Source organism: Peromyscus maniculatus, chromosome 8 (genome assembly GCF_049852395.1).
Source record: "Peromyscus maniculatus bairdii isolate BWxNUB_F1_BW_parent chromosome 8, HU_Pman_BW_mat_3.1, whole genome shotgun sequence".
Taxonomy (NCBI): Eukaryota; Metazoa; Chordata; class Mammalia; order Rodentia; family Cricetidae; genus Peromyscus; species Peromyscus maniculatus.
Window position 1 is genome coordinate 102,693,722 of NC_134859.1, and position 24,024 is coordinate 102,717,745.

Genomic DNA, 24,024 nt, shown 5'->3' on the forward strand with positions numbered 1-24,024 from the left:
GCTCAGTGGTTAAGAGCACTGGCTGCTCTTCCAGAGGTTCTGAGTTCAATTCCCAGCAACCACATGGTGGCTCACAACCATCTATAATGGGATCTGATGCCCTCTTCTGGTGTGCAGGTATACATGCTGATAGAGCACTAATATACATAAATAAAAAAATCTTTAAAAATAAAACAAAATATAAAGAATACTCAAGCACTTCAGATTGGACAATTTCCCCAGGATGGATCAGAATAGCTCTTTAGAGTTAAGGAAACCCTTTTTAGATCTTTTTTAAAAGGCTCTCTGTACCAAGGTCACCAAAGTCACTTACCCAGGCCCACTTCTGGTGTCTGACGCTGTCAGTCATCAGATAACCTCAAGACATGCCAGTAATGACCACAGAATATTTCTAAGGCCTCTGCACTGTTGGGCCTCTCCATGACACTTCACCCTTAGCCCTCACCAAAACTAACCCAAGTACAATATGCCCTTTTCTCCCCAAGTTTTCAAAAGAGAAGGAGGTCTCTCCATAGCAGTTCTGGGAAGTCAGTCTTGAAATCCTGGAGTGTTTGACCAGCTTCCTTCCTAAAACGATTGGCATCAATGTCCTTGCTTCAAGTTCACCCTGGGGTCTCAAGTATAAACCACCCACCATGCACCAGCCACTAAATAGGAAAAGGGAATGAACAAATGAGACAGGACCAGGTGAGGTAGCATGTGGAGACAGGGAAAACAAACCCACATATCAATAAATAATCAGTGATTCAAAGTAGCCCATGCGTGATTTGAATGTGAAATGTCTTTTAGGCTCGTGTCTTTGAATACTTGGCTCTCAGCTAGGGGTGGGACTTGAGGCAAGAAGTAGGTAGTTAATGTAGCTGGGAAGCTCTGTCTCAGCCCCCTCTTCCCTCTCCAAACCCTGCCCCTCAGAAAGTCTGCCAAGCAGCGGCTCCTCCCCTGGAGCTCCTCAGGACCCCGCCTACAGGGTATTTAAGCTCCGGTCCATAGTCCTGCCACATGATTTCTCCTTCCCTTGAGATCACCCGGGAATGCTTTCCTCATTAAACCTGGACTTTTAATTTGGCTTGATTTGGCTTATCACATCAGTGGAGAAACCTACTACCAAGGATTTCAAAATACTTAGCCAGTTAAGGTCTAGCTGGAGGAAGTAAGTTACTAGAGGGCGGGTTACTGAGGTTGGGCCTACCTAGAGGAAACGGATCACTGGCGTGAGTACTGATGTTTCTTAGCCTGGCCTCATCCCCTGCCTTCTCTCTGCTTTCTGGCCATAGATACAATATGAGCAACTGCCCCATGACGTCATGCCTTCCCAGCCCCAAGGGGCTGTCTCCTCTCAAGCTGTAAGCCCAAACAAGTCATTCTTCCCTAAAGTTTCTCTTTGTAGGGTATTTGGCCCCAGCACTGAGAAATAAAACAGGACAACGAGACAGAGAGGAACTGGAGGAGAAGAACAGGGGCTGCTGCCTGTAGAGGGTCAAGATGTGTTGATGAGAGGGAGATATTTAAAAATCTGCAGGAGGAACATTCCAGAGAGAGGGTAGCAAGTGCCAAGCCCTGAGAAGGGAACAGTATTGCCTACTTGTTAGCCAGCTTTCCATTGCATTGACAAAATATCTGAGATGGTGACTTTAAGGAAGAAAGAATTGCCCGCGGTTTTAATCCACAGCTGCCTGACTCCTTGCCTCGCACCTGTGACCAGACAGAACATCCTGACGGGGTGCATGTGGCAGAGAAAAGCGATTCACTTCACGGGTGCCAGGAAACAGAAAGAGAGGAGAGGCCAGGGTTCCCACAGCCCCTCCAAGGGTAGGCTCCCGTTGGCATCACTTCCTCCCACTAAGCCCCGCCCTCTAAAGGTTACACTGACTCCCAGTAGTACCACAGGCTGGGGATCAAGCCTTTAGCACTTGGCCCTTGGGAGACATTTCAGATCCAAACTGTAGCATCTGGTAAGGGAAGAGTAGAGATTGGTGTGGGGTGGAGAGAGCAGAATGAAGGTGTAGACAGAGACAGGATTTACAAGACAAGCAGGGAGCTATGGGTTCCAGGGGTGGGGTGGGGTGGGGGGTGTCAAAGGCAGAGGAAGTCATAAGATGGAAGCCACCAGCTCTGAACTTTGAATGGACTACTCTGGCTGCTGGGAGGAGAATTAACTTGGGCAGAGAAGGAAAAGAGCACCATGAAACCAAGGCTATATTCTGAGGAGAGGATTGCTAGGACCCCAGAATCAAGGCACTAAGCCAAATGTCTATAAATACTCTATTCAGTAATAAGCAGCTGTATGTACACACGCAAGTATATGCACGTGCCCACACATGCACACAAACCCTTTCCTCCAGTACAAACAGGGAGGGTGCTGGCAAAGATCCCAGATCCTGAAGCCCATTCCAGGTGGAAATCCACCTTATGTGCTTACTAGCTATAAAACTTGGCACGAAGTCTCTTAGCCTCACTACAGGGTGGGTTCCTCATCTGCAGGAGGGGTTGATGACAGAGCACCCTTAAGAAAGTTCAATACTGTACCATGAAGCATTTAGAGAAGGGGACCTGCCTCGTGACTTCCTGTAGCCCTCATAACAGTCATCCAGGGGCTTAATTTAAAACAATGCAACGTAGCTGGACATGGTGGCCCATGCCTTGAATCCCTGCACTTGTGAGACAGAAGCAGGTGGTCTCTGAGTTGGAGGCCAGCCTGGTCTACATAGTGACTAAAACAGTGTATATATAGTTCCAGGACAGTCAGGGTGAAGAAGAGAGACCCCATCTCAAACGAACAAAGATAAATAAATAAATACAAACAATGAAGCTTTATTCATCTACAATTATGAAAGCCAGAAGTACACAGTCAATTGCACTCAGCTCAGGCCTGATTCCCCTTGGAGGCCCACCCAGGCAACAGTCTGATACTTGCCTTCTTTGGCTCCTGGAGATTGCAGCATCCCAGTTCCTGCTGCATCACTTCTGTTCCCACCATGCATTCTCTCTCTCTCTTTTTTTTTTTTTTTACTTGCTCCATTTCCCCTTAGAGAGACCCTTGTGACCTTATTCTGGGCCTACTTGGATAGTACAGAATCATCTGAAAATCCTAACTTAAACACACATGCACCTGTCTTTCAACATATAAGATAATTCACAGATTATGGGCATTAGGATGAAAATGTCTTTGGGGGCCATATGATAAACCATAAATAGAGGTTAATTGCTATTACTACTGTTGTTATCGTTGTTACGACTTACACAGCCTCCCTGAAGCAGCCTCCCTTGCACCTTCCAAGGTACATTGGCTGTAAGAGGGGATGTGGGAAGACACTCAATTTAATGGAGCCCCCTGAGGCTGGACTCCAAGCTCATGGTAGAGCTAAAGGCCATGAGGGCTGGATGGTCAGAGCTCAAGTCACCCTCTAAGCCTGGTAAGGAAGCAGGCACAGAGGCAGATGTGTGGGTAGACGCTCCCAGGCCTTCTTCAGGGACCAAGATCAACGCAGGGCCACAGGCTAGGGCCTCCTGATGCTGCTGTATTGCGTGGACTCCTCAAGGCTTGTGCTGGGAATGTGGCAGCCAGTGTTGTTGTAAATGGGCTCCTGGCCCAAGGTCACCAAAGACAGAGCTGCATATGAAATCTCCTCCCTGGGAAAAGGAGCCTGGGATACAGAGGGTCACAAGGTAAGAAAGGCTGGAGGGGGGCTGGAGAGGTGGCTCAGAGGTTAAGAGCACTGACTGCTCTTCCAGAGGTCCTGAGTTCAATTCCCAGCAACCACATGGTGGCTCCCAACCATCTGTAACGAGATCTGGTGCCCTCTTCTGGCCTGCAGTCATACATGCTGTATACATAATAAATAAATAAATCTTAAAAAAAAAAAAAAGAAAGAAAGAAAGAAAGAAAAAAAAAGAAAGGCTGGAGGGGAGCCGTGGCCACCCAATGAGACAAGAAAGTTCTCAGAGGAGGTAGGTCAGGGCTCCGGCTTCCCAACATTCTGTCAAGAACCCCAAATAACCTTCAGCCACAACACAAGAGAGTCCCACCTCTGCTCCAGAAGAAGCCCTTCTTACAGGATCCTGAGCCACTTGGGCAGCGGGGCTCTTCCCCACCCAGCGTTAGGACTACATTAGAAAGTCCGCAGGGTTGAGATATGGTGTGGAAACACTTCTGAGACCTGCTGGATCTGCCCGGCCCCCACCCTCACCAGCTGTGTTCACATGGGCACAAAGTTTGCCTTCCAAGGGGTGGGGCAGTGACAGGCTCCCATCTCCGCAGCCCCATGAAAGACGTACCATAGTGACATATTCCACTTCCTCTTCGTGGGCCTTGCCAGAGGCAGACATGGAGGAGCCCTTGTTCCGAGAGGAGCCGTGGGAGGGTCTGGGCTGCTGAAGGGACAGGTTTGCGTAACAGAGTTCACCCTCCAGAGACTGCTGCGGTACCTGGGGTTGGGGACACAGGAGGGTGTGCAAGTCAAGGAATCAGCCTGTGGAAACAGATTCTATTTGCAGAGGAACACGTGTCTCTCCGCTTTCCTGTGACCCCCCTCCCAGCTCTTTATGCTCCCCATCCCCAACCCCATTATCTATCTACCCAGGCCTCCTCCCCACTGGCTGTTTCTAGGTCCCTCATCCTCCTCCCCACTGGCTGTTTCTAGGTCCCTCATCCTCCTCCCCACTGGCTGTTTCTAGGTCCCTCATCCCCCGAGCCCTGCAGGGGCCAGGAGTCTGCCAATACTTTGGTATGTGGCTTCTCTGATGCATTTGGACATAGAGGCTCCCAGGAGGTGGAAAATAAGGAAGGAGGGAAAGAAGCCTCTGGTCCTTCTCATCTGGCCTCTGGGACACTTACCTGCTCTGAGTGTGGCCCAGCAGCTAAAAGGAAAAAAAAAATCTGAAATTAGAAAACCTATCCTTGAGACTTTTGAGGTCCTTACATGCAAGGAAGAGACGTGGGGTGGGGTGGGGTGGGACACAAACAAGGCTCTAGCTCAGAGACACGAGATCTGGTTTCGAGTTCTGACCCTTTGGGAGGCACACTCTGTGACACTGGGTCATCTCTGAGATGACAGTTTCCATTTCTCCACCAGAAAGAGACCTTAACCTATTTGTTCCTGACTTCACAGAACTGTGCAGATGGCTGATGGGTGACCTTGCCAGCTCTCGGCTCTCCTAGAGTTGACATTCTCCCTGCAGGATCCTGGATTTCCTTTGTATCTTTGCTTATCATTACCATCATCCCTCCACCCCACACATCCTTCAAGGCCACTTCAAGGTCCTGCCTGTCCTTACTAGTAAGTGGACCATCTGGTCTGCCATGGGAGGATCCTTCTGTAGGCTGTGAATGTGTGTTGCTCTTACTGGTTGATAATAAAGCTGTTTGGCCAATGGTGAGGCAGGATAAGGTTCCGCAGAACAATCAAACTGAGGTCTCAGAGGAAGGGGACAGAGTCAGGAGACGCCAGCCAGCCGCCGAGGAAAATAATGTAACAAGCCACAAACCACGTGGCAAAGCATAGATAAGAAATCTGGGTTAATTTAAGTGTAAGAGCTAGTTAGTAATAAGCCTGAGCCGCCAGCCAAGCATTTACAATAATATTAGCCTCAAAGTGATTATTTGAAGCGGCTGTGGGACGGAGCGGGACAGAGAAACTCCACCTCTGGTTATACTGGTCCTTCCTCCCATGGCATTTGTCCATCCCCCACCTTCATCTAATACTGAATTCCAGCTCATCTTCAGCCGGGCTCTGAGCCACAGGGTGGCTGGGCCTGCCTCCTGCAGATGCTTGGCTGTGCCCAAGCGCTAAGCCATCTGCCCCCAGCTAGGATGCCTGAGCTGGGTCAGCATGGAGTAGACAAGGCTTTGGGGCGGAAGTGGGGAAAAGAGAGATTGCTGGATTTTGTAATTTTGTTTCTACCCTTGACCTTCCTCCCTATCTACACCGCCACCCCTTGCTCTGGAGACAGAAAGAGAAACAAAGGGTTACCCCTGGTTTTTAATATCAAATGACCCGAGGCCTAGGAATAGAGAAAATGTTTAAACTTGGGTCTCAGTCAGTGAATTTGGGAGCAGAAGGAATGAATAAGAACGAGGGTCTTGGGGTCAGCAAGATGGCTAGGTGAGTAAAGGGGCTTGCCATCGAACCTGGCAGCCTAAGTTTAATTCTCCGAACCCATAGAGTAGAAGGGGAAAACCAACTCCCACAAGTTGTCCTCTGATCGCCACACATGTGCTGTGGTATGCACATGTGGGTACACGAATGCGCACACGCACGCGCAAACACACACACACACACACACACACACACACACACACACACACACTTGAAAATTATTATTATTAAGTTTTTAAAAGAACCCAGTCTAGCTAGGCATGGTGGCACAGGCCTTTAATCCCAGCACTCAGGAGGCAGAGGCAGGTGGAAATCTATGAGTTTAAGGCCAGCCTGGTCTACAAAGTGAGTTCCAGGACAGCCTGAGCTACATAGTGAGAGCCTGCCTTTTTGTTTTGTTTTGTTTTGTTTTGTTTTGTGTTTTGAGACAGGGTTTCACTAAGTAGTCCTGTCCTGGCACTCATTCTGTCTTCAAACAAACAAAAGAGCCTAGTCTGTCCTCTGAGAATGTAAGTCCCCTAGGTTGGGGGTGGGGGTGGGGTGGAGTAGGGAGTGGGGGTGGGGGGTGGGAACATCTCAAGTCCCTGGACGTTCTGAGAAATGTTCTATGACTACTTGAAAATGTGGAAGTGAAGCCAGACAGGAAAGGGCTTGGTTGAGGCCAGACCTTGTGATCTGAGAGACCTTGTGATCTGAGAGAAGGGGCTTTTCTCTGAGAAAGCAGGGCCACCCAGAGCAAGTAGGTCAGCCTGAGAAGGGGCTGATGGGAAGAGGAGAAGCAGAAGCTAGAGTCACACTGATGCTCCTGGTACCTGGAAACACATACTCACCTGTATGTATGTGTAGAGCACACATGCACCTATACTCCGTGGTGTGTGTGTGTGTGTGTGTGTGTGTGTGTGTGTGTGTGTGTGTGTGTGTGTTCCTGCTCCCATGTGAGCTCAGCACCTCCTTCACAAGCACATTTCTCCTAAAGTCACTGCTATTTCTGCCACCGAGACCCAAACTAGGAAACAGAGAAGGAGGCAGATCAGAGGAGCAAGGATGTACAGAGCAGGCAGCTGACTCCCAATCTTCCCAGTGGAGTTCAAGCTCCAGACCACCTCCAGCCTTTCAGACTGGCAGCTGCTGGTGGGCCTTTCCGCTCCCAGACTGCTTGGGTAGTCCTGAGGCCAGCCCTCCATGGTAGTGCTAGCTATCAGCGACCCACACCATCCAACCAGCCCCAGCCTCGGGGCCAGACGCGCTCACCTTTCTTCTGTCTCCTCACCATCCTCCAAGCAAAGATCGAGGCCACCAGCAGGAGAAGCAGCAGTACTCCAGAGATGACCGGGAGGAGCACACTGAGCTCTAAAAAACCACCACCTCCATCACCACCACCTCCGTCACCATCACCGCCAGGCCTGGAACAGCAGGAGACATGCACCCAGGCCAGTGCCTCCCGTCCTCTGAGCCTAATCCCAGCCACAGGGTGGCAGGGGCAGCCTCAGCACTTTATAACCTGCAGAACTCTGGATTCCAGTCAGGCACCGTCACTCTGGGTTCCTTCAAAGACTGTGTCTAGAAGCCCAGCAAGAACTGTACAACCAGAGGCTTGAATCAGGCTTCCCAGGCCCTATGCAAGCCCTAGCTACAGACTGAATAGTGTCGGTCAAAACTTGTGTTTACCGTTGCTTAGTCTGCCATGGTGGCGCATGCCTTTGGTCCCAGCACTCTGGAAGGCAGAGGCAGGCAGATCTCTGAGTTAGAGGCCAGCCTGGTCTTCAGAGCAAGTTCTAGGACAGCCAGGGCTACATAATGAAAACCTATCTCAAAAAACAGTTGTGCTTACCAAGAGACTATGAATGTGACTACTTGGAAGGAGGGTCTTTGCAGAAGTGACCAAGTTAAGGCAAAACCATCTGGCACCTGGCCAGCTCCATGTCCACTGTCCTTGTCAGAAGGAATTCAGTGTGAGTCTGATTTTGTTTGAGTCCTCTTGTTTTTGTTGCTCCGTTATTTTTTGTTATCGTTGGTTATTGGTTTGTTGGTTTAGGTTTTTTGAGACAGAATCTCAGTTAGCCCATTGGTTGTTGGTTCATTGGTTTGGTTTGGTTTGGTTTGGTTTGGTTTGGTTTGGTTTGGTTTGGTTTGGTTTTTTGAGACAGAATCTTGGGTAGCCCAGGCTAACCTCAAACTCAATATATAGATGAGGATGAGTTTGAACTCCTGACCTTCCTGCCTCTGCTTTCCAAGTGCTGGGATTACAGGTGTGTACCTCCACTCCTTACAGAGAAAGGAATTTGAATACAGATAGGGAGAAGCCATAGGACAAAGACGGGAACTGAGGTAACACAGCTACAAGTCAAGAAACATCAACGTTGCTGCTAACCGGGGCTGGAAAGAGCACTTGCTGTTCTTGCAGAGAACCCAGTTTCCATCCCCTGCACCTGCACATGGTAGCTCACAATTGTCCAGTTCCAGGGGATCAGAACCCTTGTGGGTTCCAAGGGTACCAGACACCCATGGGTACACAGACATACATGCAGGCAAGCATTCATGCACATAAAATTTTAAAAAATAAATATTTTTTTAAATATATAAATAAAAAACATTGCTGCCAGCCACAAAAGCTAGAAGAAAGGCTTGAGACTAATTCTTCCTGGTACCTGCGGTCGTATTTGAAGATATGGTCTCTAAGTGAGGATGTTGGGACGGGATTTAATCTATGCAACCAGCGTCCTTATAAGAAGAAACAGGGGCTTGAGGCGATGGCTCAGTCAATAAGTACTTGATTTCCAAGTATGAAGTCCTGAATTCAACCCCTAGAACCCACATTGAAAAGCTAGACATAGTGGTATACTCCTGCAATCTTGGTGCTTGGGAGGTGGAGACAGGTGGATCCCCAGGGTTTCCTGGGCTAGACTATGTGGTGAGTTCCAGCCAATAAGAGACTCCAACTCAAAAAAAAAGATAGTGCCTGAAGAAGAATAGCACTGGAAGTTGTCTGGACCCCCGAGAGAGACAGAGACAGAGACAGAGAGGAAGAGAGGGAGAGAGGGGCGAAGGAAAATCATCAGCTACTACTAATTAAAAGCCGTCTGGAAGGCCGTGGGAGTTGTTCTGTGGTAGAGCACTTGCCTAGCAGGTGCTGAGACAGGGGAGTTCAGTCCTCAGCACTGCAAAACAAAAACAAGCAAAAGCCTCAAAACAGAGCTAAGTGGGGAGGGGCCTGAAGGGGTTCCTGATGAGAGGAAGACTGGGCATCTTCCATGAGGGTTTTGTGGAAAGGACTCATCAATAGGGCCCCTGGATGTTCTAAAAGCAAGTCAAGAGGCTGGAGGGATGGCTCAGTGGTTAAGAGCACTTACTGCTCTTGCAGAGGATCTGGGTTTGATTCCCAGCACCCACATGGTGGTTCATAATCATATCTAACGGCAGTTCCAGGGGATCCAACTCCCTCTTCCGATCTCTGTGGATACCAGGCACAAACATTGGTACACAGCCAAAAATGCAGACAAAAGCCTCCAATACATAAAATACATTAATTAATTGACTAATTAAAATAAATAGATGCAAAGTTATGAGGACAAAGTGAGCAAAAACTAGAAATGAGAAGAGGCCTCTTGGATTCAAGAAAGTTCTTTGATTGTAGGTGTCTGGGCAGGTTACTAAAGAATAAACCAGGTTCTGGCCTTGTTAAAAAAAAAAAAAAAACTTGTATCCAAGACCCAGGATTAAGATTCACTGAAGAAGCCATCTAGGCTGTATTTCCACTTTTGTAAAATGGATACATTTGTAGGTATCCCTTTCCTCATGGAGTGATCATAGGCTGGGCCACAGACAACATCAGGCAGGGGCTGAGGATATAGTTCAGCTGGTAGAGGTCTTGCCTCGCGTGTATGAGGCTCTAAACTGAACCGCAGGCGTAAACGGGGTGTGGGGATGTGCACCTGTAGTCCTAGCACTCAGGATATAGGCAGAAGGACCAGAAGTCCGAGGTCAACCTCAGCTCCATAGTGTGTTCAAGGTCATCCTCAGGGGCAGGAGATTCTGTTAGGAGGTGGGGGTGGGGAAGAAAAGGAAATGAAAAGGAAAGGGGAAGGGGAAAAATCCCTTCATAAGCCTCATGGGCTAGACACATTGAGTATCCACCAATATTACAGTTCTTACTTTAACAGTAATTTGATGTGTGTGTGTGTATGTGTGTGTGTGTGTGTGTGTGTGTGTGTGTGTGTGTGTGTGTGTGTGTGTGTACGTATGTATAGTGTCCTCAGAGGCCAAAAGAGGGCATTGGATCCCCTGGGACTGGAGTTACAGATGGTTGTGACCAGCATGTGAATGCTGGGAATCGAACCCAGGTCCTCTATAAAAAGGCAGCTAGTGCTCTTAACTGAGCCGTCTCTCCATCCCCCTTAACAGCCTTTGAAAAGCTCTAGGGAATCAAATCCTCCACAAGTTCTCCATGACCTCCTAGAAGTTGGACCAAAAGCCATTCCTGTGGCCCTTTAGCCCCCCTCTCTCTTTCATACACACAAACACACACACACACACACACACACACACACACACACACACACACACACAGTCACACTTTCCTTGCTGACTTCCTATGACTGCCTCTCTCCCACCTAGCTCTAATCCACATCTCCAGAACCCAACACATGCCTACCAGAAAGAAATTAGCTCCAGTTAACATAGGACGAATGAATGAACAAATGAGCCAACAAGCCTACGAACTGCCCTCTGTTCCCAGTGAGGGCTCACTGGGAACTGAAGGCAAGTTGGGAAGCCCAGCATCCTCAACTATACAAATGGAGCCTGAGACTCCAGAGACCACACTCTTAGAAGATTTGGGGCTACCTGGACCACAGAGGACAGTCACATCCAAACTGGCTTACCTGTCATCGGAGTAGCGGCTGCTCGTCATTGGGAACATGCTGGTCTTGTTTACAGCGACTGATACTGTGGACATGGTGGTGGAGGTGATGGGGAGCGTGGTCAACACTGTAGTGGGTGCCTGAGGTGCTTGCATAAGACAGAGTATAACACTATTCCAGCCACCCACTCACAGTGCGCACTTGCTCTGAGCCTGGGAGGGAATGTGGGCCATCCCAGCCAGAGGACTCTGGAGCAGGGCTGTGGCAAGCTGAACTGCTAGTGTCCTCCTGACCTCTAAGAGAGCCCAGGGCTTCTGAGGCAGATGGGGCTAGGTACAAGTCCAGGGAGGATGGTAGAGCCCTGGAGGGAGCCATGGAGAGCCTCAACAAGGGCAGCTGTAGCCCAGCTGAATGCCCCAGCTGCTAGGACAATGCCTCAGCCAGTGCCTCCCTCCAGCTTTGTCAGGCACGGACAGAAGCACACAGGGAACTGACAAAACTTTGATTCAAAATTTCTAAGGTCATGATCATACTGCAGGGGGGGGACTAATATTGGGGATAGAGAGATGGCTCAGCAGTTAAAAGCACACAGTGTTCTTGCAGAGGACCCAGGTTCTGTTCCCAGCACCCACATGATGGCTCTCAACCATCTGTAACTCCAGTTCTAGGGTATCTGATGCCCTCTCCTGGCTTCCATGGGCACCTGACACACATGCAGTGCACATAGACATGCATGCAGACAAACACCAATAGATATAAAATATACATTCTTTGGTAGCAAAAAGAAAATTCTAATAGGAAGACGCTTTACTCGGGACAAGTTAAGTTTCAATAGTGGGGACACCCTTGGAAAAGGGTATTGTCAGGGTTCAGCAAGGTAATGCAAGCTTTGTACCATCCTGAACCACAGGGAGTAGTCCTGGTAACAGGAGCACTGCCCTCTGTGTCCTACAAACGCCCTATGACCTGGTGCTGCCTGTCTGAGGGTGGCAGAGCAGAGCCCAAGAGAGAAACCACTCCAAGCCGATGCACCAAGACCTCTGAGCCGACACCACCACCACCACCACCACCACCACCACCACCACCACCACCACCACCACCACCACCACCACCACGAGTTTCTGCATTCTGGAAGGACTCACAAAGAGAACGTCATTAGGCCAAAGACACAAATGGGCTCCCCAGGAGATGGCAGGCGTCAGAAATGCAACTGTATAAGGCCTTTCTAGACCTTGGAAATTAGACCACAACACCCCAGCTAGGCTGGTACGGTTTCCCTCTGGATGGCTACAGAGGGAGTGAGCACAGCATCAGGTGAAGGCACCACCCAGAGCTCCCTGGAGAGCAAGGCACCCTTCCCATGGAACCCCAGGAAGCTTTGGCAGTAACTGGAGACTCCGGGAGCCACAGAAAGTGGCATCTTTCGACTAAGAGCTGGAGCTAGGGACAACCACCCTGTCCTCTCTTGGCCTTAGACTAGAGATGGCGCTGTGCAGAGAAGGGGAGGGGAAAGTGCCGGGAAGTCCAGGGGGTCAGGAGGCATTTAAGAGAAGCCCTGTCCAAACCCCAAGCAGTCAGTCAAGGGTGTGTGGGACTTCAGGACTCAGCCCCCTGCACAGTGCAAGAGCTCACTTGAGTGACAGCTAATTCCTTTAGGTGGGACCTGAGAGACCAAAAAGGGCACTTAAAGAGATGTACACACTTACCTGGGTCAATGTTCACATTAACTTTAAAATAGGGATCATAGCCAGATCTCTCAATCCCACACCAGTAAATGCCAGCATCGCTTATCCTCAGATCCTCCATGGTCACTGTGAAGATGAAGTCTGTCTGGTCATCCCTGATGGACATACGGTCCTTCTTCACCAACTGCTCTGATGCATCGGTTTTAATGAGGATCTCACACGTTTTCCAAACAGCTCCTTGGCACCAGTACTTTTTCTTATTCTTCCAGGATGACTCATAACTGCACTGCACAGTCAAGGAGCCCCGCTCCTGACTGCTCACCGTGGCTGGCCCTGTGATTGGATCCTGAGCAGTGGAGCAGCCTAGAAAATACAAACCCATGGACCACTGTCTCCCACTCCAAGGGCGGGGCACAGTGCCAGTTCCAAAAGCATGATTCATTGAATAGTGGTCAAGGGAGGGACACCCCTTCTCCAAGACAGGCTGCCTGCTGTCCCTCAATAGCCTGCTGAGTCGAAGAGCCAGGAAAATTCTAAAAAAAAAAAAAAAAAAAGAGAACGGTGGCGCAGGCCTTTAATCCCAGCACTCAGGAGGCAGAGACAGGCGGATGTCACCAAGTTCAAGGCCAGCCTGGTCTACACAGAGAGATCCTAGCGTGAGAAAGACCCTGGGTTCATCCCGAACATCTGCCCTCCCCACATCACATAAACAACATCCAGGTGTGGTGCTGACAGGTGTGGTGATGACAGGTGTGGTGCTGCCAGGTGTGGCACTGACAGGTGTGGCACTGACAGGTGTGGTACTGACAGATGTGGTGCTGACAGGTGTGGTGTGGCCAGGTGTGGTGCTGCCAGGTGTGGTACTGCCATGTGTGGTGCTGACAGATGTGGTACTGACAGATGTGGTGCTGACAGATGTAGTGCTGACAGATGTGGTGCTGACAGATGTGGTGCTGACAGGTGTAGTGCTGCCAGATGTGATGCTGACAGGTGTGGTGTGGCCAGGTGTGGTGCTGCCAGGTGTGGCACTGACAGATGTGGTACTGACAGGTGTGGTGCTGACAGATGTGGTGCTGACAGGTGTGGTGCTGACAGATGTGGTGCTGCCAGGTGTGGCACTGACAGATGTGGCACTGACAGGTGTGGTACTGACAGATGTGGTGCTGACAGGTGTGGTGCTGACAGGTGTGGTGTGGCCAGGTGTGGCACTGACAGGTGTGGCACTGACAGGTGTGGTGTGGCCAGGTGTGGCACTGACAGGTGTGGCACTGACAGGTGTGGTGTGGCCAGGTGTGGTGCTGCCAGGTGTGGTACTGACAGGTGTGGCACTGACAGATGTGGTGCTGACAGATGTGGTGCTGCCATGTGTGGCACTGACAGGTGTGGCACTGACAGGTGTGGTGCTGCCATGTGTGGCACTGACAGGTGTGGCACTGACAGGTGTGGTGCTGCCAGGTGTGGTGCTGCCAGGTGTGACACTGACAGATGTGGTACTGACAGATGTGGTGCCACACACACCTACTCCCAGCAGCCCAGAGGCTGAAGCAGGAGGATCCTGAATTTGAAGCTAGCCTGGGCTACATAGACTGAGTCAAAACCAATTACTCCCTGCCCCCACTTCTTTATACCCAACATGTATGCACATGTGTGTGCATGTATGGGGTAGGGGTGGGAGCATATGTATGTTTGATGCATGAGTCTGAGTTAATATGCAGACAGCAGAGGAAGGCATGAGTGTCTCAGTCTATCATTTTTTGCCTTATCCTTTTCTCAAGATTTATTTTTATTTCATATGTATGGGTGTTTGCCTGTTTCTATGTCTGTGTACCACATGAATGCCTAGTGCCTTCAGAGGTCAGGAGAGGGTGTCAGGTCCCCTGGAACTAGAGTTTCAGACAGTTGTGAGCCACCATGTGGGTGCTGGGAATCGAACCTGGGTCCTCTGGAAGGGCAGCCAGTGCTCTTAACCACTGAGCCATCTCTCCAGCCCAAGAGCTTTTTCTTTTGCCAGTGTGAAGAGCTACCCCACACCACTGACAGTTGCTTCCCTTGGTGCCTGTCTCCCAGCCCCCTCCCCACTAACACTAATCTATGCCCCGGCCCATGGACTCACCTACTCTGGACATTTCACATGAAACGCATCATACAGTATCCGGTGGTATCTGGCTTCTCCCCGGCACCGTGGTTCTGAGGTCCACCCGTTTTATAGCTCATGTCACTGGAACTTCCGTCCAGTTTTAACAGAGTAGCGTCCCACTGTATGGGTATGCCGTGTTTATTTAACCGTGCATCACGGGGGCCAGACATTTAGATCATTCCCACCTTCTAGAGATTATCAACACTATTATCATGTCCATTTGTATTCTTAGCGTTTACATGGGTGTGTGTTTGCAGTTCATTTTGGTCAAGTGGCAATACCATATCTAACATTCTGAAGAACCATCAAATTGTTTTCCAGAGTGGTCTCGCCATTGTACATGTCTGAGCACCCACATCAGGCAGCTCTCAACAGCCTGCAACTCCAGCTCCAGGGGAATCCAACACCCTCTTCTGGCCTCCTCTGACACCTGCACACATGTGTACTCTCCCTCTCCCTCTCCCTCTCCCTCTCCCTCTCCCTCTCCCTCTCCCTCTCCCCCTTCCTCCCTCCCTCCCCCCCTCTCTCTCTCCCCCTCTCCCCCCCCCCTCTCTCTCTCTCTCTCTCTCTATCTCTCTCTCACACACACACACACACACACACACACACACACTTTAAAGAAAAAAATCTTAGTTGTTCAGTTCTGTAAAGGCAGGAAGATGGGAAGAGCAATGTTGAAAACAACTACTCTAATGGATACATTCATTAATGGATACATTCATTCATGCAACTACTGTTTGCTATTTGCCTAATTCCTACCCACTATGGTTTTAGGATCAAAAGTCTCTGTCGTCTGGGAGCTTCCATTCTACTAAGATGAGGGAGTGAGGCACAGACCATAGGGGACAACACAAGGGACCCACTGTTTTGTTTTTGTGTTTGTCTTCTTTTTGAAGCAGAGTCTCGTGTAACTCAAGACTTGGACTCTGTAGAACGATCTAGAATGATCTCTAGATGATCTAGAAAAACTCTAGAATGATCTAGAACTCCCACTCCTTTTGTCTATACCTCCTGAGTGGAGTGAGCCAGATCCTCTATGAGGCCCACAGTGAGAAATGAAGACATGGAAGAGGTGAGGAACCTGGGACCACAGAGGGAAGAGCATTCAGAGCAAAGGGACAGAAAGCCCTGAGACCAAGCAAACCCATGTATTCAAAGCCATGTGCGGAAGGGAGTTGAACCAGGCAAGGAAGCAAGGGGGAAAAGAGGGGACCAGGGGTGCTATGCAGAAAGGAATCAGGCGGTGAGTAAGCACTCCACAAGGACTTGGGATTTTAATTCAAAGTCGGGGAGGAGTCATGGAGACGCATGCCCGCCCCCCACCAGGTTTGGCCTGAGCAATACGAAAATATGGAGCTGCCAAACACTAAAACAGGAAAACTCAGGGAAGAGAATGATCTGGGAAGATTTCACCAAGCCATTTAAAATCTCTTTCTTCTTTTCTTTTATTCTTCATAAGTCAGGGTCTTACTATGCCTAATTTTTTTCTTTTTCTTTTTTAATGTGTATATGTGTGTGAGTATGGGCTTATGGGTATGTGCATGTGACTATAAGTTCTCATGAAATCCAAAAAGAGCATCAGATCCCCTGGAGCTGGAGTTACAGATAGTTGTGAGAAACCCACACTGGGTGCTAGGAATTGAACTTGGGTCCTCTGAAAAAGAAACAGGCTTCTTAACTGCTGAGCCATTGCTCCAGGCCCCACATTTGAAATGTCAATATCTAAATACAAAAGCTGTGTACACACCTAGCTATAAGATTCTAGAGTTCTGGGAAATGTCTGCACTCAGGGTATGAAATTGACAGCCTTTTGTTGATATTTAAAACCAAGAGGAGAATCCCAATGGCACAGTGGAAACCACCAGATTATGAAAAAAGAAAACCCCCTTCTGCGGTCTGCACACCCTAGAGCGGTTCTCAACCTTCCTAATGCTGTGACCCTTTAACACAGTTCCTCATGTTGTGGTGAATCCCAACCATACAATTATTTTCGTTGCTAATTCATAACTGTAATATTGCTACTGTTATGAATCATAATGCAATGTAAATATTTTTGGAGATAGAGGTTTGTCAGCGGGGTCGCAACCCACAGGTTGAGAACTGCTTCGCTAGAGTAACTGAATATCCATTTATACTGCAGCACTGACCACAATAACCAGGCTATGGACCATTGACAGAGGAATGGATAGTAGATACATACATGATTGTGTCGGCGAGAAAATGCATTGAACTGGATATGAGCATGTTAAAGAGAGTAAGCCGGATTCTGAAAGACAGATATCACGTTTTCTCTCATATGCAAAAATCTAGACTTTTTTTAACAAAATACATGCGAAAGTAGAAGGGAGCTATTTAGGAAGGGGGGATCAATAGAAATGGGGGGGAGAAGACAAGAGAAAACATTGATCCAAGTACATGACATACACACATGAAAAAAATGACATGATGAACCCATTATTTTGTGCAATTTATTTCAAGATGGAGTCTCACGGTACATCCCTGACCAGCCTGGAACCTGCTGTGTAGACCAGGCTGGCCTTAAACTCACAGAGCTCTGCCTGCCTCTGACTTCCAAATGAGGAGATTAAATGTGCACACCACCACACCCAGAACTGTATCATCATGTTCAACAGTAAATTCTCTTTCTGTGAAGTCAAAACTGTATCCAGCCACTTACAGCTACATGAGATCAAGTGTGATGGCGCATGCCTAAAACCCCACCACAAGAAAACCCCATTCTGCGCTCTAACTCGGCATTCACTGGTTCTCAACCTTCCTGACTCTGTGGCCTTTTAATACAGATCCCCATGTATTAAATTATGAAATTATTTTTGTTGCTACTTCCTAACTGTACTATTGCTACTGTTATAAACCGTAGTGTAAATATTCTTAGAGATAGAGGCTGAGGCAGGAGGATCACTAGTTAGAGGGCCAGCCTTGGCTACACAGGAAGCACCCCCGTCACAAACCACAAGAAACACAGAAAAAAGCTGCTGTCAGCCCTCTGCCTCAGGCTAGTCTCTCATCTGCTCTCACCTCTCAGTCCCTCAGCCTCTTCTGTTATTTCTGTCCCAGCTGCTGCCAATCACCCCTCCATCAGTTTTGTATAGCAGATCCCTCTTGTTTCCTTCAGCGACCTACTCCCCTCTCCCCCAAAGCCTTCCCTCGAGGGAGCACATTCACAAGATGTCTGTCCACCTCCATCAGGTATTTTCCTCAGCAACCAGGGCTCTCCTGTCTTTCCAGGACCAGTGGGGCCCATCAGTGTGTCTGTCTTAAATACGATCGGCCCCGCAGCAGCCCGACATTGTGCCTGGGACTGGGTTTAAGAGCTCAGTGTCTCTGCCACGAAGGCCCCACAACAATGGGGTAGTAAATAAATGACCCCTCCTTGCTGGTCTCCCTGGTTCCTTAGAAAGCAGCTTTCTCTGGTTGCCGAAGTAGTCACCCAAAGCCCAAGTCTGCGTGCTCACCTGAGATCCAGAAAAGGACAGGGACCAGCAGGGCCAGGTGCATCTTCTCACACAGGTTCACCTTGGTGGAGCCTGTGGGCAAGGACAGGCTACATGCTCCACCCCTGCATCTCCTGGGCCCCTGATTTCCCTCTCTTGTGCCCGGCACTTCCTCCTTTAGCCACTTCCCACTGGTAAATTTTTAAAAAAAAGCCAAAAGAGGAAGGAGGTAGAATGAGTGAAATGTAATGCAAGAAGTCGGCTTTGAGAAATACCATCCTGCCCAGAGCCAGAGTGACTTCTCCGAGAAGACAACCGGGGGGGGGGGGGGGGGGGTGTCCTACTCTGTATATACAGACCCGGTGACTCGGGATCACTTCGGCTATAGCCAGAGTGGCTGGAGCCCAGAAGGCCAAAGGTTTCATAGGCAGAAGGGGATCAGCAGAGAGATTCTAAAACAGAGACTGGAGCGGGGAGACAGGAGGAAGCTCAGGGGGTGTCAAAACCCAGCTTCATCACTGGGGAACAGCTGTAACCCAGAACTCACGAGGCAGGAAGAGGGGGCATTGAAAGTTTGACAAGAACCCGAGCTACACAGTAAGTTCAAGGCTCGCCTGGGCCAGGCAGTGACCACCTGTCCAAAAAGAGAGACGGAGGTGTTTAGTGTCCAGCAGCAGCGCTCTTGCCTAATGTAAGCAAGGCCTTGAGCTTGATCCTCGATGCCCCACCCCTAGGAACGTACAGAGAGAGGGACTCGGGTAACTGGATACATGCGCAGGGATCCACCTGCCCAGTGGCAAGAGAGGGCTCTGCTTTGAGAACACACTGGCCAATCTGTCCCAGCCTGCTGGGTAAGAGCTAGGTCCACCCGAACTCCCTAGAACTTGAGTGAACACCCTGGAGCTACCCCACCCCCAAAGAGACCAGTTTGCTATTCATAACTTCTGTGTTTCTCTTTTTCGTGGGTAATTTATTCGTTTGTTTTTATTTATTTATGTTTATGTGCATTGGTGTTTGGCCTGCATACATGTCTGTGTGAGGGTATTGGATCCACTGTAACTGGAGTTACAGACAGCTGTGAGCTGCCATGTGGGTGGTAGGACTTGAACCAGAGTCCTCTGGTCTTAACCACTGAGCCATCTCTCCAGTCCTGCTATTCCTAACTTCTAACCCTTGCTCCCACACCCTCCTCACAGTATCCATTTGTCCAAACACAGAAGGAATGAAGGCCAGCCCTCATGGTCTCACTCTTCAATCTGACATCACATCCCCTCCATCTCACACACAGCCCTTTCCAGCAAGCCCCTAGGGTGGGGCTACTTTTGGTAGGTGCCACACACACCCTCTGACACCTTGACTTCACAGTGCCCTCAAGCCCTGGTCAGGCTAACCGGAATGGAGGAGGCATGTGGGAGGGTTGTTTACTCTGAAAACACCAGCCACTGATAAGCTGCCTTTCCAGGATGTGGCCAGGGATGGCCACCTACTTTACATGTTTCTGGACCATAAAGAGCCAACAAGGGCCTGGGAGAGTCACTCTCCGCCGTTGATTGACCAGGTCTCTGACCAGGGCATGGCACAGAGAGAGACATCCTCTGCAATGCACATGGGGGAGTGCATTTCAGGGACGTGATGAACAGGCTGGGGGCACCCTGAAAATCAAGGGGTGGGTTCATGGAGGCTTCAGGACCTATTTTTCCTTTTTGGGCAGAGGAAGAAAAAAACAAAAACAAAAACAAAAAAAACAGAGCTGTCTGTCAGAAGCCTATGGCCAGACCCTCTGATCCTGGCCCTCTCAGACTGGCCCATCCAAGATGGGGGCGGGCCTTTGAATCAAGAACACAACATCGAGGAGGTTGTGAGTGAAAAGGAGACTGCCCCTTAAACAAGGATCTCTGTGGGTTCTGCGAGAGTCAGGATATTCAGGAGCCTCCTGGCCTCAAAGACCCATTAGAGGCTCCAGACCTGGCTTGGTTATTGATTTCGGCATAACTCAGTTACCTCCATATCCCCATTGGTGAAGCAGGGAATTGAAGCTATTCATGGTGGTACATACCTGAGGATCAGGAGTTCAAGGCCAGCCTCAACTACATAGCAAGTTCCAGGCTAGACATGAGTTCCTATAGAACAGACAATTGAAGATTCTCCCTGTCCTAAAGCATTATGTTTACAAAATGTGTAATATTGTTTGTGGAGGAAGCTGTGTATACATGTGTATTGTCTGTATGTGATATGTAACAATATGTTATATGTACATGTGTCTATCTGTGTGTATGTGTCTATGTGTTCTTGTGCATCTGTGTGCTGTCCAAAGGGGTCTCCTGGTTATAAGAACAGACGTTTGCCCTCTTGATCCTTTTGGACTTGAAAACTACATATGATCTTTTTGGAATCACCCCATTTCAGACTGAAAGGACAACTCCTTAGTGGTGGACCTTTGCCATTAGCACAAGGTCCAGATGGCACCCCTCCCACTCTAGAAGTTCCACAAGAAGCATACTGCAGGGCCGGCCAGGCAGCTCAGTGAGTGAAGGCACTTGCCACCAAGCCAGAGGACCTGAGTTCAATTCCTAAGACCCACATGGTAGCAGGAGACAGGCTGATTCCTGCAGACTATTTTATGACCAACACACACACACACACACACACACACACACACACACACACACACACACTGTGGCACACACACTGCCCCAGTCCCTCCCACAATGCACCAAACAAATAAATATAAATAACTTTAAAAGAAAAAAGTGTACTATGAAGACTAACAGCCAAAGACTAAGCCAGGTACAGATAGTTGCTGGAGAGATAGCTGAGCCTTAAAACCGCATGCTGCTCTTGCAGAGGACCCAGGTTCAGTTCCCAGTACCTACAGTAGGTAGCTCACAGCTGTCTGTAACAACTCGAGGGGATCTTGTGCCCTCTGCTGGACTTCATGGGCACCTGCACTCACAGGCACTACCCATACCCAGGCATATACACTACACATATACAAAATTAAAAACAGGGGCTAGAGGAATGGGTCAGTATTTAAAAGGGTGTCGTGCTCTTGCAGAAGACCTGAGTTTGGATCTCAGTATCCATTTCAGACAGCTCGCAATCATCCATCTGTTGCTCCAGCTCCAGGGGCTCTGATACACTCCTCTAGCCTTCACAGGCACACACATGTGGCAGTCACACACATACACACTCACAAAAATTATAATAATAAATCTTTTTTTTAACTGGTAGAATTGAAAATAACCCACAGAATTAAATCTCTCGGTGACGAGAAGTGACTGTCAGCCACGCTTTCTTGAACTTGCTTCCCAAACGCTGACCCTGCCATCAGGGCTGGGGTTCCCTGCCCTCCTGCTCCCCTTCTCAGCCGCACTTAGTAGGGCTTCTGGAGCTTTGTCTTGTAGTCAGTGAAGCTGGATTGTCACATCCCTAGCTGGATGGGGCTCCTTTCAAGACCCCATGCCAAATTTAGCATGAATAATTTGGAAAACGTTTTCTTCAGAAGGGCCCAGCATTGCATCAGCTTCAGGCCTGGAGTGGATCTATAGTGATTCACATGCTCTTACCTCAGAGCTTTTCTCTCTAAAGAGAGAATCTGTTTCCCCTTGAACCTACAGCAGACTCATGACCTGTTTTGCCTACTCTGATACAGCAGAAGTGCGGTGTGCGGGGGCCCCAGCTTAAGGCCCTCATATTTCCTCCTGCACTTCCTGTTTCTGCCAGGAGCCCATTGGCCTGCTGGGTGGGCACCAGAGACAAAGAGAGAAGAGCTGAGATGCCCCGGTTACCAGCCAGCAGACCCTAGACATACCAGGGAACCTAGCTGAGTGCAGAATGGTCACCCTGACCAAGTTCTGACGCTAATTGTGCCCTTGAGTTTGGAGTAGTTCACTGCAACGTTATAGAGTTGGGAGAGAAAAGCTAAGAGCCCCTGGAAGCAAGACCTGCCCTTCTGCCCTACAGCTGTGGCTGTCCCTGGCTCCTGTGCACTCTTCTATCTGTCTCCCTCACAGGCTTGCGCACAGCTCTTCCTGACTTCCTTCCTGCAGATCCCACCTCACTATATCCTTAATGCTCTTCAGATCCCAGCCAGCCCTGGAACTGTGGAGCTCTTGTGGCTTCTGTTTAAAAACAGTACCTTTGCCTAGATGACTCAAGTTTAAGAGCACAGACTGAACAACCATCTGTAATCTGGTCCCAGGCGATTTAAAGCCTCTTCTGGCTCCCACATGCAGATGCACAAGCCGCAATGTGCACAACCTGCAAACAGATACACATATACGTGTAATTAAAAATAAAATAAAAACTCCAAAATAGTATATTTGTCTAACTCAATAGAGTAACACACACTCATTTTTGGAAATAGAGAAGACAGCAGGAAGGATGAATTTAATTTGCACCTAATCTCAGCACCATGAGAGATCACTTTTAATATTGAGGTTTATATTTCATTCATCCAATCTCTTGCAGTCAGAAATGAATGGTCTGTCCCAGAAATCAGATGGGCACACCCATGTAAAGCTCACACCACCCAACATGCTGTTATCTGTTGTGAGGAAAACTGCCATATGCAACAAGAATCATCATACAGGGAAACGCTGACTGGCTTTAACACTCTAAGGGCCTGTGAACTGTGCTACATGATGGAAATGATGCCTGGCCCTGAGATGCTCTATGTAGCACCCAAGGATTGGTCCTAGCCATACGTCTATCCTGCCATGATGGACTCTTAGCCCCTCTGGAACCACAAGCCCAAATAAACCCTCCCTTCTATAAGTCACTTTGATCCTGATGTTTTATCACAGCCATAGAAAATTAATACACACAGCAAGTGCTTTTGTCTGCTGAATCATCTACAATGCATACTCTAGGGTTTGTTTCCCTAGTACCTACTTGATGAGTTATTTGTTCTAATGAATGTTACTGTGAAGCCCCTTTATCCCACACATCTTGGTGTACTTCTGCAAAGAGAGCCAGAAGAATTTGCATGGATAACTTTGATATTATCAATTGCTCTCCAAAAGTTTGCCTGCTCCCACTATGAAAGCCCACTCCCTAAACATGAGCCGGAGTCAACCATTCCCAAAGTACTGTACATCACGTTGTCTGCCAGACTCCTCGAGTGCTACACAAACAGTATTTAGCTAGCTTTTCATGATCGTGCTTAAAATGCCTGAATAACGTAAAGGAAGAAGGAATTGCTCTGGCTCATGGTTTGGGAAAGTTGAGTCCAAGACTACTTGGTCACATGTGCTTGGGCAGATCGGGTGGTGGGAACATGAAGCAGAGGCGTTCTGACCACCGCATGGTCACCCAGGAAGCAGAGTCTGGGGAATACCAGAATCCCCCTGGCTTTCTCCAAGTTCCCTTCCACTCCATCTGGGCTCTAACCCTGGGATGTGCCACTCACAAGCGGAGTGGGTCTTCCCAGCTCAGCTAATCCTCTCTGGAAATGCCCTCACAGGCATGCCCAGACGTGTCCTTTAGAAATCCCCGAATGTCCTACTTCAGTCAAGTTGACAATAAGGATTAAACCTCATACAGGAGTTTGTTCTAAGAAACTGGCTTCTATGATTGTGGGGTCTGGTTAGTCCGAAGTCCAAAACAGTGAAAGTCTTCAAAGCCTGGACATCCCCAGGTGGGAGCGGAGGCTCTAGGTGGTGTGTGTGCTTGTTTGTCAGGGTCACAGTGCAACCCCGCTCAGACTCTGATTCACTATATGGCTCCAGCCTGGCCTCTAACCTGCAATCCTCCTGTGCCAGCCATCTGAGGCCTGGCATCAGCAGTGTGCACCCC

The 24,024-nt window shown here is 49.0% G+C and overlaps 2 protein-coding genes across 5 annotated transcripts in view; one reads left to right on the top strand and one right to left on the bottom strand.

Annotated features, from left to right (window-relative positions):
• Positions 1-18,452, bottom strand: part of Cd300lf (CD300 molecule like family member f) — a 134,350-nt gene extending 115,898 nt beyond the window's left edge. The window contains exons 1-7 of one of the 3 annotated variants that reach the window (XM_076543703.1): positions 18,250-18,399; positions 12,661-13,002; positions 10,976-11,039; positions 7,347-7,498; positions 4,835-4,857; positions 4,276-4,425; positions 2,796-3,644 (exon numbers count right to left, since the gene is read on the bottom strand). In XM_076543703.1, coding sequence (XP_076399818.1) covers positions 3,498-3,644; positions 4,276-4,425; positions 4,835-4,857; positions 7,347-7,498; positions 10,976-11,039; positions 12,661-13,002; positions 18,250-18,292 — 921 coding nt within the window. In that variant the 5' untranslated portion in view covers positions 18,293-18,399 and the 3' untranslated portion in view covers positions 2,796-3,497. Of the gene's footprint in view, positions 1-2,795; positions 3,645-4,275; positions 4,426-4,834; positions 4,858-7,346; positions 7,499-10,975; positions 11,103-12,660; positions 13,003-18,249 lie in introns of those variants that run through there. The other 2 variants (XM_076543700.1, XM_076543701.1) reach the window with 2 other exon arrangements.
• Rab37 (RAB37, member RAS oncogene family) overlaps positions 1-24,024 on the top strand; it is a 65,933-nt gene that overhangs the window by 22,505 nt on the left and 19,404 nt on the right. The window lies entirely within an intron of this gene.